The 20,000-nt window shown below is 44.0% G+C and overlaps 1 protein-coding gene across 3 annotated transcripts in view; it reads right to left on the reverse strand.

Moving 5' to 3' along the window:
* The window catches only part of LOC147010698 (glycerol kinase-like), a 50,339-nt gene extending 34,284 nt beyond the window's left edge, over positions 1-16,055 (reverse strand). Inside the window, exons 1-3 of one of the 3 annotated variants that reach the window (XM_085859076.1) lie at positions 15,892-16,055; positions 14,494-14,525; positions 12,990-13,174 (exon numbers count right to left, since the gene is read on the reverse strand). In XM_085859076.1, coding sequence (XP_085715202.1) covers positions 12,990-12,992 — 3 coding nt within the window. In that variant the 5' untranslated portion in view covers positions 12,993-13,174; positions 14,494-14,525; positions 15,892-16,055. Of the gene's footprint in view, positions 1-2,132; positions 2,408-12,989; positions 13,175-14,493; positions 14,526-15,891 lie in introns of those variants that run through there. The other 2 variants (XM_085859075.1, XM_085859074.1) reach the window with 2 other exon arrangements.
* Between the last annotated feature and the right edge of the window lie 3,945 nt (positions 16,056-20,000).

Here is a 20,000-nt window from a genome sequence, read left to right on the forward strand (position 1 = left end):
GGTTAACTCAGCCTGTCATCCTTCTGAAGTTGGCAAAATGAGTGCCAGCATGCTGGTATACTGTCAGAGTGGCGACCCATCCAGGATTGTGCCCAATAGCCAAGGAGACCACTTAAGCAACACAAATGCTCTGCACAGAGTATGGTCCCGATCTCCACCTCCTCCAATTTGTTGGTTTGAGCTTCCTTCCCAAAAATGGTTAGACTCCCATTAACCAGTTTTAATGCTAACTCCATGTAATAATGATGTGGTGAACAATATTCATTCAGATTTCTCAATCTCTAGTTTGATGTTCAGCAGATGTGCAGAAATTAGACAACATGTTCCTCTGGCTCATCACATGCCATGCTCACACAATGACTTTATACAGCCTTGCAAACAATTTAACTTGCATCATAGTTTGAAAGTCGATTCGACTTTCGATTATGTTTTCCGATTTACTTTTTAGCTTTGCTTTAAATCTGTGATTAACAAATAAGCAACTGCATCACAATGATCACGAAACGTCCCTCAGCATACTTGTTATGTCATACACAGGATTGCAAATGTTTTTTTTGTTTTTTTCTTTAGAAGAGAGAGGTTCTTGATAGAGCAAGGTTAAGTTGACAGTGGGGTAACGGGCCAACAATTGGGCAAGGCGAGCAAGGGAATGAACGAACGTGAAATGAAGAGCGAGAGAAGTGGAGGAAACACTGAAACTAGCAAGTAACAAGGTTGGGTTAAGAATTGTTACTGGGGGGGGGGAGGGGGGATAAAGATCATGAGCAGATACTGTATATGGGGATGACATGATATGGTGGTACATCGCTTGCTTGAAGCCTTGAGAAAGGTGGAGCCCAACTGTAGGAAAGGCAATAATTTTTTTTTTTTAAGGTGTCATGCCGACACGGTAATAAAGGTCATGGGTCACACAAGGTGGTGGTGCACTGCACACTTGAAACATTGGAGGGAAAAAGGAGGATTTAAATGAGAAACATGCTGCAGGTGTTCACAGGTATCACCCCTGCACGCCCTTTGGTCGCAACAGCATGAGATACAACCTTTTATTACCCTTGTGTTTAAGATGTATTGCGCAATGAAAACAGTCTTTAATCATCTATAAGTCAAGAGCTGTGGTTGTTGTTTATTTTTTTTTTTTCCTGATCCGCTTCATCGATTGGGAATTTACACCCAGTGGTAGACGAAGTACAAAGTACATGTCCCAATCCCTTTCCCAGTGATGTTATTAAAAACACTCAATGGTTACATCAGCAATGAGTCGGTTCATGTTTTGGAGAACACAATGCGCAAAGTGTTCCCAATGGAGAACCACCAACAGCTCCCCAACGTGGGAAACGGCTCCCTGTCGTTGTATCTGTCTCTCTTTCACGGATTTATATCTTAACGATGCATTTTATCCCCAAATCACACGGCTTTCGCTTTGGCTGCGTTTGGGAGGTAATCTATATATTTATTCCGATGCATCTTGGTTGTAGCATTTATCTGGGGACGTGGCTGCGCCCCTCATGCAATGCCCCCCTGTTCCCAGGAACTCGGTACTCATTTTGCCGACCTCTGAAGGATGACAGGCTGAGTCAACCCAGCTGGTGTTAATTCAACGTCAGAGTGTGACCACTCCTCATTTTCATAAATGCCAAGGTGAGTCAATGAAAAAAAGCCAAGAATTCTCAAGGTTTCAGAAAAGCGATGATAATTTTTAAAAACTTATACGCCAAGAAAACCTATAGAAAACAAAGACGCCAAGGTGAACAACGAATAACCAAGATCTTGTGAAAAAAAGCCAAGGAGTGGTCACACTGCGAGCAGGGACTCGAACTCAAGACCTCAAGCCAGAAAAAGTTTCAAAAAAAAAAAACTTTTAAAATAAGCTTTTCGATTACTAACGACTTTGTCGATTCGGATTCAATTCACAACCAAAGTGATGCTCGGATTCCGAGTATAGACCACACGTGGGTTGGTTGCCCTTGCAGTGATAATGACGTTTCTACAATATGTCGACACATTCAATTCGGGTAACCACACACTGGAACACACAGAGACGGAGCTGTTCACTGCAGTTCAGGTCGGTTACACAATGAAACACTAAATCCATACATGATGCTCATACCCAGACTCGAGACCTTCCGGCTCACCAGGAATCGAGTCGAACTCGTCCCTTGATCCAGAGCACCAACGAGGGCACCGCAAGCACGCATCGCGGGTAACGATGAATGGGACGGAGGTAACTGCCGGGTCCAAACAGCAAAGGACAAACGACGAAAGAATAACGAAATAAATAAATAAAAAATAGAGGAACAAGAATCGATGAATGAATCGTATATCTAATGAAGAGGTGAAATGAGGACGAGGAAGTGATTGAAAGAAATCGTCCTCCCCAAAAAATAGGACGCCACATCGACTGCGATCGCTGATTGGCTGAGAGGTGGGCGGAGCCTTCTCATTGAAAGGGGCGGGGACTTGGTGGAGGATTGTTTTCATTTGGTTTATTTAATAACTGCGTGTTCGAAACGATTGGCTGGAGAACTGACGGGGGGGGGGGACGACGTGTCGGATTTTCTTAATTAATTAATTAATTAATTATTCAGAAGAAAATGTATTGTTGCTGAAACAGTCGGTGTCTTTCTTCAGCTTTTACCTTCTGATTAATACTGGACAATATTAAAATAAATAAATAAAACCTTTCTTCAGATTCTTCTTCTTCCCTTTTTTTCTCCCTCACTTTAAACCTTTTTAAATGGAATATTTAAAGATGTTCAGTCTTCCCACATACCGGTACTTCCTTCCAAACACCTTTGTCACACTGCTTTGAACATTCTCCCCTCTCTGGATGACTCGGAAACTCGTACTTGCCTCATCCACCATTGTCTTACTTCGAGCCTTTAATCATTGACATCGCAATCCTCATTTCGTCTTCGTCTCTCTGCCCTTGGGATCCCGAAATAGAATCCTTTTTGTGCTGTGTGTGCGACAGAGGTTACAAATTCACACACGTCATCTTCACACCTGGGGACCGCAACACCTGCTCCAGCGTCCCCCAATTACGTGTCCATCCACTTTATGCCCCCCCCGTCACCCTCCTTGCATTCTTCACCCACCATCGCCTCCTCACTTCCTCCACTCCACACCACCTCCATGCTTCATTCATTCCCTTCATCCTCCCCCTTCTTCCCCTGCGATCTGTCCCCTCTGCTTCTCTTCTCATGCTGCGTCTTGGCCCCTCTCACCCTCCTCCATGCCCTGACACCTCCCCCCACCGCCTCGGCCCTCTCTTCTCATGCTGCATCCTGCCCCTCTCTCCTCCTCCACCGTGTCCTGGCCCCTCTCTTCACACAATGTGTCCTGGCCCCTCTCTTCTCACGATGTGTCCTGGCCCCTCTCTTCTCACGATGTGTCCTGGCCCCTCTCTTCTCACAGGCGCGCGGGAAGGTATTTTGAGTGGGGGTGCTGAGGTGCTGTCTATTTTAGCGATGGTGTTAGAGTCGTCGTGAACCCCAACCCCGGAGCAAGATCTCCATGTCTGTGATCACTAAACACGAGCAAACACATTTTTTAAACATATATTTTCTTCCCCAAAGCAAAATTATTTATTATATCGTTTTAATATATATATTTAATATAAAAAATACTTTTTTTTGCAGGCAGGAGGTGCTGTGCTCGTCCTGCTCGCAGCAAGAGGGTGCTGCAGCGCCCTCAGCACCCCCCTTCCCGCATGCCTGTCTTCTCACGCTGAGTCCTGGCCCCTCTCTTCTCATGCTGCATCCTGGCCCCTCTCTTCTCATGCTGTGTCCTGGCCCCTCTCTTCTCACGCTGAGTCCGGCCCCTCTCTCCTCCTCCCCCATGTCCTGCCCCTCTCTCTTATCTCCCTGCGTCTTGCTCCTCTTTTCCGCTGGCGTCCCTCCTCCTCTCCATTTTTCCAGTGCACTGCCCACTCTTCCCTTTCCCAGCACCTTACCCCTTTTCTCCTTCCTCTGCATCCTGCCCCCTTTCCGGTCCCCCTTCTCTTCTTCCTCAGCGTTCCTCACCTATGCTTCAAATACATATATATATATATATATATATATATATATATATATATATATATATATATATATATATATATATATATATATTGTTGCGGTTCTCGGAACCGCATGCATACAACAGATAAGTGTCCCGAGACAGTTATGCCATTAATATACGTGTAGATAGACCCCTTCGTTTTGTTTAGTGGGAAGACAAGGGAGTACGTTGCAACGGTCTAATAGTTAGGTTATTAAATCATTTTTCCCTTTTTATTTCATCTCCACTCTTTTTCTTTTCTGAGGCAAAATCCACAACATGCACTTTGGGCTGGACTATCGCTTTGAGTTTCCACCATCTACCCGAAACCAGACATGTGCGGCGAGTCACGTACACTTTAGCACCCAGGTGGGCAGGCTGTGCCGGCGTCTGCCCGAAGCCCGGCCCAGGCTGGCGGACCACGTGGGGGGTCAGAGCCAGTCAGAATGCCCAACTCAGGCGATGACGTTGGATTCGGCATGGCCCCTCCCCCGAGCTCCAGGCTCTATAAAACACAGAGAAATCCTCAGTGTAAGTTTGGAATTGGGGAGTGTTGTGTTCGGTGTGGGTGTTTTCACGTGGAGTATTCCTGCTTCTCGACTCCACCCACGTCTCGCCTCGACGAACCACCTCCTGTCTGGTTCTGCCTACTGCTCCACTCTCGCCCTCTGGACTCCGCCCTTCTCCACTCAAGCTCCTCCTTCAGAACACGATCTCCACACATGCGGCTGTGGCCAGAACAACGCGACTATTGTCGGGTACCGCACCACGGAGCATCCATCCGCCGAAACGCCCAGGTACCAAAAGCTATAACCTCAACTCTCCTCCCTCCCTGGCTGCCAATGTCCCTTTTCATTGGGGGTTCTTTTTCTGTGTGAGTGTCTGAGTGTGCTGGTGCCTATCTGTTAAGTAAGCCTGGAGAAGATCCTTATTGTTGTTACTCTTATTAATCTCGCGTCAAGTCTGTACTGTGTCTGCTTTAGTAAGTTGCTTGTATTATTGTCACACCCCACACCTCTCTCCTCTTTCCCTGCGTTACATACCCAATAAATCTTTGTTGTGCCACATGCTTTTCCTTGCTTGCTGTTAATAAATATTTGTCATGAGGAATATTCCCAGCTCGCCTTTGTCTTTTCTCTCATTGGTCCAGCATGGTTCGAATCCAAGTTGAGCCGGGTCTTTATTCCCAACTGTCTGTTCCTTTTAACTGGTACGTCCTTCACAGTGTCGCTCGGCTGCATCCGATCCGGAAAAGTGATCCGATCCGGTAGAGTGATCCTGTTCGGACAAGGCGTACCGAGGACGTGGTTCCCCAGTAATTAAACCACATGGTTAATTAGGTAACCCGATTCCATAAATGGGAGGACCCTAGGCCACGCGGTTGAGTTATTGGCGTCCACGGTCGGTTAAGCGACCTGCCACATCACGGAATTATCCGTGAGCGACTGCCTACAATTCCGAGGAGTCTGATGGTATTCTCACCCAACCCCGCCGACCCGCAACAATATATATATATATATATATATATATATATATATATATATATATATATATATATATATATATATATATCTGGAAAAAATTAAGAGACCACTGCAAAATTATCAGTTTTTCTGGTTTTTCTATATATATAGGTCTGTGTTTGAGTAAAATCAACATTTTTGTTTTATTATATAAATCACTGACAACATTTCTCCCAAATTATGAATAAAAATATTGTCATTCAGAGCATTTATTTGCAGAAAATAACAACTGGTCAAAATAACAACAAAGATTCAGTGTTTTCAGACCTCAAATAATACAAACAAAATAAGTTCATATTCATTTTAAAACAACACAATACTAATGTTTTAACTTAGGAAGAGTTCAGAAATCAATATTTTGTGGAATAACCCTGATTTTCAATCACAGCTTTCATGCGTCTTGGCATGCTCTCCACCAGTCTTTCACATTGCTGTTGGGTGCAGTACCCGACAGCCACTCCTGTCGCAAAAATTCAAGCAGCTCGGCTTTGTTTGATGGCTTGTGACCATCCATCTTCCTTTTGATCACATTCCAGAGGTTTTCAATGGGGTTCAGGTCTGGAGATTGGGCTGGCCATGACAGGGTCTTGATCTGATGGTCCTCCATCCACACCTTGATTGACCTGGCTGTGTGGCATGGAGCATTGTCCTGCTGGAAAAAAACCAATCCTCAGAGTTGGGGAACATTGTCAGAGCAGAAGGAAGCAAGTGTTCTTCAAGGACAACCTTGTACGTGGCTTGATTCATGAGTCCTTCACAAAGACAAATCTGCACGATTCCAACCTTGCTGAAGCACCCCCAGATCATCACCGATCCTTCACCAAATTTCACAGTGGGTGCGAGACACTGTGGCTTGTAGGCCTCTCCAGGTCTCCGTCTAACCATTAGACGACCATGTGTTGGGCAAAGCTGAAAATTGTACTCATCAGAGAAGATGACCTTACTCCAGTCCTCTATGGTCCAATCCTTATGGTCTTTTGCAAACCTCAGCCTGGCTCTTCTTTGCTTATCATTGATGAAGGGCTTTTTTCTAGCTTTGCACGACTTCAGCCCTGCCCCTAGGAGCAGGAGCCTGCCATTCTTTTTGGAGGTCACTTTATGTCATCCTACGGTTGTTGAGTGACATTCGAATGAGTTGGCGGTCATCCCGGTCAGTGGAAAGTCGTTTTCGCCCTCTGCCAGTTTGTAGCTTTGTTGTCCCCAATGTCTGCTGCTTGACCTTGTTCTTATGAACCGCGGTCTTTGAAATTTTAACCCTTCTTTTCCTCACTCAAAACTTTTCTTTTCAACTCTTTTGGCATGGTCAATAGTTATTTTTTGATTCCAATTACTTTTGAGGTACTACTAGCACTGTTTTTGCCATCCAGCTGGTCCTATTGCAAGAGGATGGTGATGACCACAGCAGTGGTTTTTATACTTTTCCTTTTTACCTTCGCATTCTGCGAAAGGTTATGTTTTGGTCGCTGTGTATTTATTTATTTGTGAATATGTGTGTTTGTTTGTTATTCGCATAACTCAGAAAGTATAAAACCGAATTGCATGAAAATTGGTGGGATGATTCGTGATTATCCAAGGACGATTCGATTAGATTTTGGGAGCGATCGGGTCAAAGGTCAAGGTCAAGGTCATGAAAAGGTCAAAAACAAACTTTTGAGCATAACTTCCTTCGTAAGACAACTATCGACATGCAACCAACGCCATTTTGTTCCATGACGAAATACCTTTTGGGTACGTGGTGTCAGATTTGACGTGACGTCATCAGAAGTGCATCAAAATGACGTCACAAGATGACGTAAATTTTCAATTTTCGACCTCATCAGTTTTGATCATCCCGTTTTGTAGGACTTACCTTAAGGGCGTCACACACCAAATTTGACGTCGTTCGGACTGACCGTTATGACGTCATTGACGTTTGAACATAACGTTTTTCAATTGTGGCTAAAATGTCCTGATATTTTATATTCAAATATTTATGTAATTTGTAAAGGAAATTGTCCCAAATCCAGGCATTATGATCAGTACCAAAATATCTGCTTATTTATGAACAGGTTTTGCAAATTAACTCTATGGTCAAGGTCAAGGTCACACTCAAGGTCAAAATATACTTGTAGGCATAACTTCAGATCTAATAGAGCTATTGACATGAAACCAACGTTAAAATGTTCCATGAAATAAGAGCTTTCAGGATGGTAGTCCGCGATTGGTAGTGACGTCATTGGAAGTGCGTCAAAATGACGTCACAAGATGACGTCATTTTTAAACTTTCGATTTTTTTCAGTGTTTATCATTCCATTTTGCTGGACTGCGCTCAATGACGTCTAACACCAAATTTGACGTCCATCGGACTGATGGTTGTGACGTCATGGACGTTTTTCAAATGTGCCCAGAAAAAAGTAGCGGCGGCGAAGGGATGCGCTCTACCGAGTGCCCGTTCTAGTTAAATAAGATTCGGTTCAGGTTATCACCTAATCAGTATCTCACCAAGTAGAATGAGGTGTGCCTGTGTTGGAATTCAACAGACACTGGAATGGAATGGCTGTCATACATGAAAAGATGCTGATTTTAATTTTTTTTGGAGTGGTCTCTTATTTTCTTCCAAAGCTGTGTATACACACACACACACACACACACACACACACACACACACACACACACACACACACACACACACACACACACACACACACACACACACACACACACACATTGAAGGACATTACCATAAAACAGACTAAAAAGAAACCCACAAAGCTTTTCGTTGTGCTCCCATTAGGTGAAATTCACACAAAGTGAATGAGGTAATGAATAAGAACAGTCTAATAAACGCCCAACAACAAAGTCAATTCCGATTGGACGTTCTCCACTGATGCGTCATCTCCCGGCAGTCTAGGTGGGAGGAGCCTGTTCAATATTCAGCTCTCTAATTGGAGGTTGCAGAGTCTGAGGCAGAGCCCGTAAGGCTGGTGCAGAATTCTCTTCATCAACATCTGTGATGGTGAGACGAGTTCGCGTTCCTCCTCTTCTTTGCACAATTAAGCAAAGCGAATGGACAAACTATTTTTGCCGACATAACATGGAGTCCATGGAATAGATAAATGTCACTTCTCGCCTTCAGAAATGTGTTATACTTTGTCCTCTCCTCAATATCTTGAATGCATCCACATTATACTGTTCAGCACAATTTGCATTCTCAATCAAATGCTGTCCAATAACAGATACACATGCCATTGGGATTGATGTGGGACCTTCCTACAAGCACGTACCGGCTGTATTCGTGTATCAATTGTGTTTTTTTCCTGATGGACAAAGGGACGTGCTGTTTGATTCTGTCAGTCAGAGTCTGGATAGTTCTGCCTACATCCTGAGCATCATACCGGCACTTGAGCTCATAAATAATATTGCTAAGTTTTGAGGCAGGCAGAACATCCTTCTTTACTGCAGGAATCGGACGTTGAGAGGTCAAAATCACTCTTGGACGAACAGCCAGATACATGTTTGAGACTCATCTTTTGATTTGTTCCTCATATCTTTGTGACATTTTCGCTTTCCAAGGAATCTTGATGAGGACCAGGCACTTTTCAGGACCCATCTTCTGTTCATCTGTAGCAGTGAGGAATTTGTGCATAAACCTCCTGAAGATAGACTCAGGATATCCATACTCACTGAAGATTCTGGCAATCTTGTCCATCTCTGTATGAAGCTAGGAGTTGGAACACATCCTCTTAGCTCGACTCACTCATACATTGATCAAACCAATCTTATATCTTGTTGAACTGGAAGAGTCCCATCGAGTATACTGGCCGGTGAAAGTGGGGAGTTGGAGAGCTGAACACTGAACAGGCTCTTCCCATTTATACTGTTGGGAGATGATGACGCATCAGGAGAGAACGTCCAATCGGAATTGGCTTTGTTGTTCGGTGAGGTGTAACCTAATTTCATTTTTTTTTGCCTATACACTGCCCAAATGTCAGTTGTAATCTGACAGTGGTAAATAATTAATATGCCAAAGGTCCTCAGTCTCTCTGGGACTATTAAAGTCTCAACAACCTGATCGTCATTGGGTGACCCAAATTGGATAAACCATCAATTAAACATCGGGAATTGTTACTAGCAAACTCCAGCAAGTACTTCTGCAATCCAACCCCCTCCTCCAACCCCTTCCATTTGCTGAGGGAGCAGCTGCACAACTGATGCAGTGCCCTTGTACTATATGGACGGAATTTGTGACTTGTTCAGGGTGCCGGCATTAACTCACATATCTTTCACAAGGACATTGTAAATCTTTAACTTCCACCAACGACCAGTGCTGGCATATGGTGTCACCCAACTCAACATCCACCCAATGATGAATCGTCCTGCCTACGCAACACTCATGTGGTTGTTTACAGCTGAGTAGAGATTTGAACCCAAGATGGACAGCTCCGAAGTGAGTGCACATACCACCAGTCTACTCTATCATGACTGCAATAAACACAAACCTGACAAAATACGAGACCTTTTGTTGTGTTGTGTGTCAGTATTTTCACATTTACGTCACAAATTATCTGTAGGTGAGTGTCGTTTAGTGAGTCATTACCTCTACCACTGAAGGAAAATGGAGGTTATGTTTTCACTCTGGTCACTTTCCTTTGGATTCATTTTTGGTCTGATGATTTTACAAGGAATTAAGGCACAGAAGGAGGCCATTCGACCCATCATGCCTATGCCACACCAATACCATCCCTTCCCTTCATTTGCAGCCTTTTTGGCTGCTACACTGGTCCTCAATTCGCCGACCTCAGAAAGATGACGGGCTGAGTCAACTCCCTGGTATTAATTCAGCAGCCAACGGGGATTGAACTCAGGACCCTAGGATCACAAGCCACCACACTAACCACTAAGCCAACACCAGGTTTTGTATTACATATTTTCTGGTGCGGAAGGAATTATTCGATAGGTAAGCTGGCACCATGTATGATCAGACCGTCATAGACAAAGGTAATTGGCAGGACAACTCGTGTTACCTCCACCACCAAAGGTGGATGCAGGTCATGTTTTGAGCCCTGTCTGTGAGCAAGATATCTCCAAAAGTCAGGGTGTTAGCCGAAATTTGGTGGACATGTTGAGTGTGTGACAGGGACAAGTTGCTTAAATTTGGTGAAGATCCGGATCTGGATCCGAGAATTTTATAAGCAATTCTTCGCCATTCAGTGATAGGGCCAAAAATGATATAAATCACGAAATCTCAAAACGTTATGGATGGATCTGGACTAAACTTGGTGAACAGGTTGGGAGGGAGTGAGGATGGAGGGGGGGGGGGGGTTGAAAACGACGAATTGACTTGATTTCCATGAAGATCCGGTTCTGGAATACGAGAATTTTTTTAATTACCTCCACCACTGAAGATGAAGGAGGTTATATTTTCAACCCCTTTCTGTCTGTCTGTCTGTCTGTCTGTGTACAAGATATCTCAAAAAGTTGTGGATGGATCAAGATTAAATTTTGTGGACAGGTTGGGTGTGTGACAAGGACGAACTGATTCGATTTTGGGAAAGATCCGGATCTGACTACGACAATTTTTAAAGTGATTCTTCACCATTGAGAGTTATGGCGAAACCGATATATAACACGATATCTCAAAAAGTTGTGCACGGATTCGGATGAAACTTGGTGTCAGGTTGGGTGTGTGACCCTGACGAATTGATTCGATTTTGTTGAATATCCGGATCCGGATCCGACGACCATACATTTTTCAGTGATTCTTCACCATTGAGATAAAGGACCAAAAACGCTATAGTACTGTATAGCATGATGTTTCAAAAATGTATTGGGACCGATATGTTCTCGTGAATCAGGTATTACTTGGCGGAGGTATGCGCTCCACCGAGTGCCCGTATAGTTTTTCATGTGATTATTCATAATTGAGAGATGGGGCCAAAAACGATATATGGTATTGCATGATATTTCAAAAAGTTGTGGACGAGTTATGACAAAACTTGTCAGATGAGTTGGTTAGGTGACAGGAACAAGCCGATTATATTTTCGTTCAGGCCTGGATGCAGATCTGGCCTATCGGTGAGGTACAAAACGTGAAATGTTCAGCCTGGTGGAGGTATGCACTTTGCCGAGTGTCGTTCTGTAGTTGTTAATGTAAACAGTGTCCTGGACCTGCTTCTCCACATCCTATCACGAACATGATGTGAGATAATGACATGATAGAACGATTAAAACCATCTGATCAAGGCAGGTTTAAGTCAGGAAACTTTTTAAAGGGTCTTTGATTCACCCCAACTAGTACAGGTAATGGCTCCTGGATCTGGCAGGAAAAGACTGAAAGAAGTACCACTTTCATTACATGAATGAGTTCAGGGGTTCAGCATTGAGTATACATGTGCCCTTTAAATTTGAATTTGAGTTGTTTTAATACAAGAGTCTATGCTCATGGAAGAGATTAAAAAAATATACCATCAGAGATGGGGAATCCCCCACCATTGAATGAAAAAGGTCATACATATTCCAGATAATGAGGGAGGTGAATTGGAAACAAGACACCATTTGGTCATCATCTCGAACAGGTTCCCCAGGGGTGAGGAACATAGTAAACAAAAATAATTGAAATCAGATAAGCGGTTTTCCATTTATTACAAAAAACATTTTTTTCAAGATGGCCGCCCCAGTCGGCCATCTTGGATCCGGCCACGCCCAAATCAATAGGGTTCTTCCTTTTCAGGTGGTACATGTGTGACCCAAATTTCAAATCGATATGACGAACAGTTTATGAGTTATCGCTCTCACAGCTATAAATGTTGACGCCCGGACGGACGGACGGACGGACAGCCGGACGACCTGGGTGACAACAATATCCCCCTTCCGCCACGCGGCGGGGGATAAAAAACAAGGGCTGCAGGTTCACAGACAATACACAGTGGTTTCCAAGTATTCACCCCCCTCCAAAGTTTTCACATTTTGATGCCACCTGAGCTGATTTAGTGATGATTTCAAATCAAACTTAATACATGGAGTCTCCACAAACTACTCCATAATGATAAAGCTTTAAAAATGTGGATAAAATGTGAATAAGTTCGATTAACAGAGAAAATCAGATGATTCTCAGTTACATAAGTGTTCAACCCCTTTGCCTAATGAATCCTAAATCACTTCAGGAGTAAATTATTTGGTTGAAAAGTTACAAAATAAGTGTAATAGGTTTCACATGAATGTAATTCGTGGTTTAACTTAAAAATTGAGCTCCACCACATCAAAGTTTGAAGGTGCAACTCACTTGGTCAACCAATAAGGCAAACATGAAGACCAAGGAGCTTTCCAAAGATGTTCGACATGAAGTGGTGGAGAAGCACCGTTCAGGAGAAGGTTATAAGAAGAGTTCAAAATCACTCATTATCCCTTTGAGTACAGTGAAATCCATCATTAAGGAAGTGTAAGATGTACCATAACACCCAGACTCGACCCAGATCAGGTCACCCATCCAAACTCAGCAGCTGTACAAGCAGGAGACTGGTTTGGGATGTTCCTGGAAATCGAGCACTGACTTTGAAAGATCTCCAAGGCTCTTTGTCCAAGATGAAGTCAGTGGTCATCAATCAACAATATCCCATTCCCTTCACAAAGCTGACCTACATGGACAGGTGGCAAGAAAGAGACACCATTACTGAAAAAGACACATCTCAAAGCTCGTATGGAGTTTGTGAAAAAGCATCTTAACAATACTTCAGGTATTTGGAGAGGTTTTGTGGTTAGACAAGACAAAAATGGAACTTTTTGGTCTAAATTCAAACCGTTATGTCTGGAACAAGCCGAACACTGCATATCACCCAGTTAACACCATCCCTACTGTCACTCATGGAGGTGGCAGCATCATGTTATGGGGCTGCTTTTCATCAGCAGGGACTGGCAAGGTTGTCAGGATGGAAGAGACAATAGAGGGTGCAAAGTAGAATATCATAGTGGGGCAACTTAGCATAACAATTGTGCATTTTGTGAGGAAAGCACCAAATTTGGCACACTAGTAGCCTATCATATTATGAACAGATTTGGATATTGGGCCATCTCAAATACAGCTGCTGATGGCTGTGGCAGCCATTTTCCACTGCCATCAAAAATTTGAGATGGCCCAATATCCCAATCTGTTCATAATATGATAGGCTACTAGTGTGCCAAATTTGGTGCTTTCCTCACAAAATTCACAATTGTTATGCTATATTTAGCTAAGTTGCCCCACTATCACACCTCCAATAGATAGAATCCAATACGAAGAATACTGAATATCACACATCCAATACAATATCACACATCCAATACAGTATTGAATATCACATGATTTCCAATTGGATATCACACATCCAATACTTTGTATCCAATACAAAGAATATCACACATCGAGCTTATTTGTGTAATAAATAAAACAGTGCTGGATTCGGTGAAATGACATTTTCATCTAGATTCAGTATGGTTCAGTAAACCCTAATTTTTCTGCATTTTATCACATTTTTTGGTATTTGCTGACATATGGGAAGACTAATTACTACAGATTATTTAAAGAATTTTGTTTTTTGTGAAAAAATGTTTGCCTGATGGTATTTCAAAACTCCACATCATGTTTTATCAGATTGTGGTGTTTACAATGGGGAAAGTATCCCGATTTTGTTTTGTATACATAGTCAAGGCTTGTGGAGGAGCCAGAACATGGAATGGATCACGATCTAACAGGACAAAATGAACAGTACAAAGGGGGGGGGGGTACCAACAGCATGGTTGAAGGAAAAAAATCGATGGGGACTTGCACAAATAAGGGATGCGGGGAGGACACATGGGGTGTAGAAGATGGATACAGAAGCAAACTCTCAGGAAGGAAAAACTGGAAATTTGGAAAGAGATGGCCTTGGGGAGGGGTTAACAGGAGTAGAAAGGATCATGGTTTTGGATGGGGGATGACCTGAGATGGTGGTGAACAGCTGTCTTGAATACCTAGAGGGAAGAATGGGATTGAAGAGAATGTGGAAGTTAGATTGTTTTGAAGTTCAAATATTGTTGAAAAATGTATCGTTACAGCCCTCAAAAGATTCATTAACTTAACCCAGAAAAGACTCATTAACTTATCCCACAAAAGATTCATTAACTTAACCCACAAAAGATTGACTTCCCTCCAGGACTACAAGTTGGCAGTGCAACACCTTCTCAGGCCATCCTCCCTCCGTATCTGTGATCTTTTCTACCCCATGAATCCTCTCCGAACCCACCCATTTCACTTGCAATTTGGGATGCATCCAATCTCCTCTATCCTCTCCCTGTTCGGTCATCCATTTGCTCGCTATGTCTGCAGGTTCTCACAATTCCCCTCCATCAATGTCTTATCTTCAACTCTCTTCCATGAGTTTGTACATGAAAAAAACCCCTCTTAGTCCGTTTACCAATCTGCATCAGTTCATTTTCATCAGGACGACGGTCCCAAAGCCAGGGTTTTTGAAGTACAAACTTTTTGATGTTCACGATGAAAAGGAGCCTGTAAACCTTTTCCACTGTCCTCTGCACATCTTCCACAAAGGTAAAACAGAAATGGCATAATTCTATCTTGGCCATAGACAATATTAACTAGAGTGAAGTCAATGGCAAGCCATCGCAAATCCCCACCCTTCCCACCTACAGCACAGTTGAAAGATGGCAAAAGGTTTCACCAGGACTGACCCAATATCAAACAATTCCTGTTTTGACCCCAATGATCCCAAGTCCCCACCTCTTGGGACTAAACTGGGGGTAGAATCCAAAAAATCGTTGCACATTTCATGCGTTTCCCAATGTTGATCGCGCATACAAAGTTTCATTGAAAAATGTTTCAAAATGTGCCCTTAATTGCATCTTTGGGGATTTGACCTCTTGACCCAACCACAGGGTGTGTGGCCAAAATGTTACTGCTCTTGCAGCATCATGCCATGTGGTAATCATAACTACCAAGTTTGGTGAATTTCTACACATCAGTTGGGATATATAGCGTGACGGATGGACGGTCAGACACACACACACACACACACACACACACACACACACACACACACACACACACACACACACACACACACACACACACACACACACACACACACACAGACCCCATTACAATGTCCCCCGTTTTTTCCAGTGTGGGGATTGAAGTGAAGACGAGAGAAGAACCTTCAGAGTTTAGGCTTTATTCCATTTGATTGGAGCCGCTTCAGTGGGCACACCGGGGAATACAGGTTCAGCTAGGAGTACATAAGCAGTAACGTATACATGTGCAATTAATCATCGCAGAATGAATCCGCGTAAGCACGGAGTTCGATATAATCTCCATTCTCACCAGCCAATGAGCACCTTCAGTCAAGGAGCACCAAGTGAACAGCCGATGTAAATGGCAATGCCCCGGGGACAATCACCCCGTGCCGCGGAGACCTCCCCTTATACGCGAGACGCACAACATGTGATCCCGCGTCATGTCCCTCAATTCACCTCAATTCACCACAGGGATAATAGTGAACCTTCCAGCGTCCTCCGCCTATTGGCTGTCTGGAAAAAAACTGCACTGATTGGCTACCAGTAGTCACGTGTTTGCGATATTCCACATGAGCAGATACAACCTGTCGCTTCGCAGGTGAGGTTATTAAGGGGGGGAGAAAGAGGGAGGGAGAAAGAGGGAGGGAGAGAGAGCAAGAAGGGAGGGGGAGAGAGAGAGGGGAGGGGGGAGTGAGGAGAGGGGTGGAGGAGGAGTGGGGGAGCTCGGAGGGGTGAGTAAAGGTGGGGGGGTTGGGAAAATGATGACTCATCATACGTCACTACACATCTTGGAAAGGTGGGTGGGAGCAAGGAGGATAGGGGAGGAAGGATGGGGGGAAGGGGGAAGTGAGGAGGTGAGGAGGTGGTTTGGGAGCATGAAAGCATGAGGAGAGGGGGAAGGCAGCGTGAGGAGAAGGGAAGGCAGCATGAGGGGAGGAGGAAGGCAGCATGAGGGGATAGGAAGGGAAAGCAGCATGAGGGGAGGGGAAGGCAGCATGAGGGGATAGGAAGGGAAGGCAGCATGAGGGGATAGGAAAGGAAGGCAGTGTGAGGAGAAGGGAAGGCAGCATGAGGGGATAGGAAAGGAAGGCAGTGTGAGGAGAAGGGAAGGCAGCATGAGGGGATAGGAAGGGAAGAAAGTGTGAGGAGAAGGGAAGGCAGCATGAGGGGATAGGAAAGGAAGGCAGTGTGAGGAGAAGGGAAGGCAGCATGAGGGGATAGGAAGGGAAGAAAGTGTGAGGAGAAGGGAAGGCAGCATGAGGGGATAGGAAGGGAAGAAAGTGTGAGAAGGGAAGGCAGCGTGACGGGAAGGGATCCAAAAAATCGTTTCACATTTCATGCGTCCCCCAATGTTGATCGCATATACAGAGTTTCATTGAAAAATGTTTAAAAAACTCCCTTAATTGCATCTTTGGGCACCTGAATTACATCAGTCGCACGGAGCGGATTCGCTGTGCGGTTGTTGCCCTCTTGCGGATGTTTCATCAGAAACCATGGAAACCAATCATACGGCACCAGAGACACCGCAGGGAGATTGGCAGTTCTTGGAACATTTCGGAATGTGATCGTGTATGAAGGAGATTGAGAAAAGTAATTGAAAGTGCCGGCGAATTAGAAATGAAAAGCGAAAGTAGCCGTGGAGTGGAAGGAGGTTTTAACAGGTCAAGGTGAGCCACGTGAGGTAAAGTGATTAAAAAAAAATAAAATGAGTCAACATCGCCCTATTGCATACGTAATATGTAGAGATTAGTGTCTTACAATCTGAGAATGTGTTCCATGAAAATTACGGTAAACCCCCCGAAACAAACCGCTCCTTTGACAAAGCCTCGGTTCTCGGAGAATATCACGTGACCCGAAACTGTGTTCTCATTGGCTATCGCAATGTGTGACTCAGATCAACCATAACCTGAGACCAAAGACTTCCTTTTACTTTTGGTGTGAGCCTGATATTGGCCGTCTTGAGATCCTATGGTCTTGAGTTCAAACCCCCTGTTTTTTACCGTTAAATAACGCCAGGTGGGTTGACTCGTACTCTCATCCTTCCGAGGTCGACAAAATGAGTATCACCTTACTAATAACAGAAGGCACTGCATCAGCGGCACAGCTGCGCTTCCAGGAAAATGATGCAACCAGCATCCACAGGCCGCATATGAAACAACCACTTTTGGTCCGGGATGCACAGGTTTGAGCGGTTTTTAAAATACTCGTGCGTGCCCGCAAAAAAAAGAAAAGAAAAATTGTGACGTCAATTGTGATGTCATAGCACCGTGTCCTGTCATTGGTTTGGTAAACAAATGGCCATAACTTGACAACCACTTGTCCGATTAATATCAAACCTTGAAAAGGCACATCCACAGGGCCCCAGCAATATACCTGGCAAGTTTCAATTAGATCAGACCAGTGGTTGTCGAGAAACAGCGGTCACAGACAGACAGACAGACAGACAGACAGACAGACAGACACAGAGATTGCTGGAATTATAGATAGATGAAAAGACATTGATAATTAATAAATATCGCACCTTTCAAATGAAGAAAGCCACGTGATGACGTAAGACGCTTGAACAAGTGTACGGTGGCCACAAAGTGGGGGATCAATTCCACAATTTTCACTTATGTGGGATGTCGTACAGGCATGTTGGGCCAAATGTCCTCTCTGTACATACGTATGCAGGTGTTTCCTGGTCAGAATTCCAAAATAAAGTGGGGGCATTGCATGCCCGTACTCGAGTCTCGAAGCGAAATGCCCCTCAGCGGACCCGGGGATCGTCACAGCCAGGTCTATTTGCCAAAATACCAACATGGTGCCCAAACAATCTTCATGGTCACAGGACGCATAAGATGCTTGGTTGTTTTCATCTTTCAACAACTCTCAAGCAAGGTTTCTCATTCGAACTGTACATTTATTCAATGTTTCTCACGAAACTGTTGCTTTCATCTGCTCACTAAATGTAGGTGTCATTTTATAATGTAGGACGTGTGCTTTAACCCTTTGAACCCAAGCGGCCGGTTTACCAGCCACGATTCAAACCTCCATATACCCGAGCGGTCGGATTTTTCTCCAGGGAGCCCAGGAGGCCAGCCCATACGAAATCTGTGTGGCCAAATACACCCTTCTTCTGATGTACCATACTCTGTTACAGAATATCGGTGCTGCAGAAGCAGTTTCTTGCCAACGATTACACTGGATGGTTCAACATCGCCTTCCCATGACCACAAAACACACACCATTAGTTGGGAATAAAGTGCAACTTCACCAGAACCACAAAAACAAAAACAGCTCAAAAGAGACAATGCACCCACTCCACAAGTAGGAGATTGGGACCATACTCTGTTCAGAACGTTGGAGCTGCCTCAGCAGTCTCCTTGGCTATTGGGTACAATCCTGGACGGGCAGTCACTCCGACACAGTATACCAGCATGCTGGCACTCATTTTGCCGACCTCGGAAGGATAACGGGCAGAGTTAACCCCACCTGGTATTATTTCAACAGCTGAGCGGGATTTGAACCCAGGACCCTAGGATCCAAAGCCCACCACCCTAACCATTAAGCCTACACCAGGCATACTCCACAAGTGACCCTTCAAAACGGAGAGCAAAATCAAATGGAAAACATTTACGTTGCAAGTAAGGGCACGGACGGAGAGGTAGCCCTTGAACAAAAAAAAAAATGAACAAAATCTCTGATCTTAAACTTGGAAAGTTATGCTCCGAGAAGAATGCAGAGAACCCGCTGTATTGGGATCTGAAATCCTCACCACAAAAATTACACACAACCTACAGTCGATTGCTCTCACAAAAAAGGTTGACACAACGTAAAGTCAATTGTTACAAAAACTACAACTCATTTTTCAAAATTGAACTTATCATCATCATCATCATCATATTAAGATACTCAATTCGGTGTCTGTCTGACTGCCTGACTATTTCTGACCGCGATACATTCGGTTGTCATTTATCCAATCTCAACCAAACTTGAAATTAGGGACTAAGGGTCACAGGATGGAGGTTTTAGCAACTTAATTTGCCCCCCCCAGTCTCCAAGGGGGTGTTCCCTCTTTGGGGAAATCCATGTTAAGGTGCATGTCCGTGTTAGGATAGCTAATCGTGGCATTCTTCTAAGGCCGCTTCTAATAACAAAAGTAAAACACGAATGATGATAGCATAATATTAATACTAATAATATCCCCTCTCCCCAAGAGGTTTTTCCTCCTAAGACAAACGTCCTGTTAACGTGTATATATACAGATAATCATAGGGCAAGCCTCCCAGAAGTAAAAAAAAAATATTATAAACCGCAAACACGTATTATTACATTTTTAAACAGTCATTACTGCTGTTTACCACTAAACTGAAAGAAATCTCGACATCCTTGAGGCATTCGATGCTGATCACGTCCACCACAAACTAAGTCCCG

Source organism: Eptatretus burgeri, chromosome 16 (assembly GCF_056783735.1).
Source record: "Eptatretus burgeri isolate ZD-2024b chromosome 16, Ebu_testis_v1, whole genome shotgun sequence".
NCBI lineage: Eukaryota > Metazoa > Chordata > Myxini > Myxiniformes > Myxinidae > Eptatretus > Eptatretus burgeri.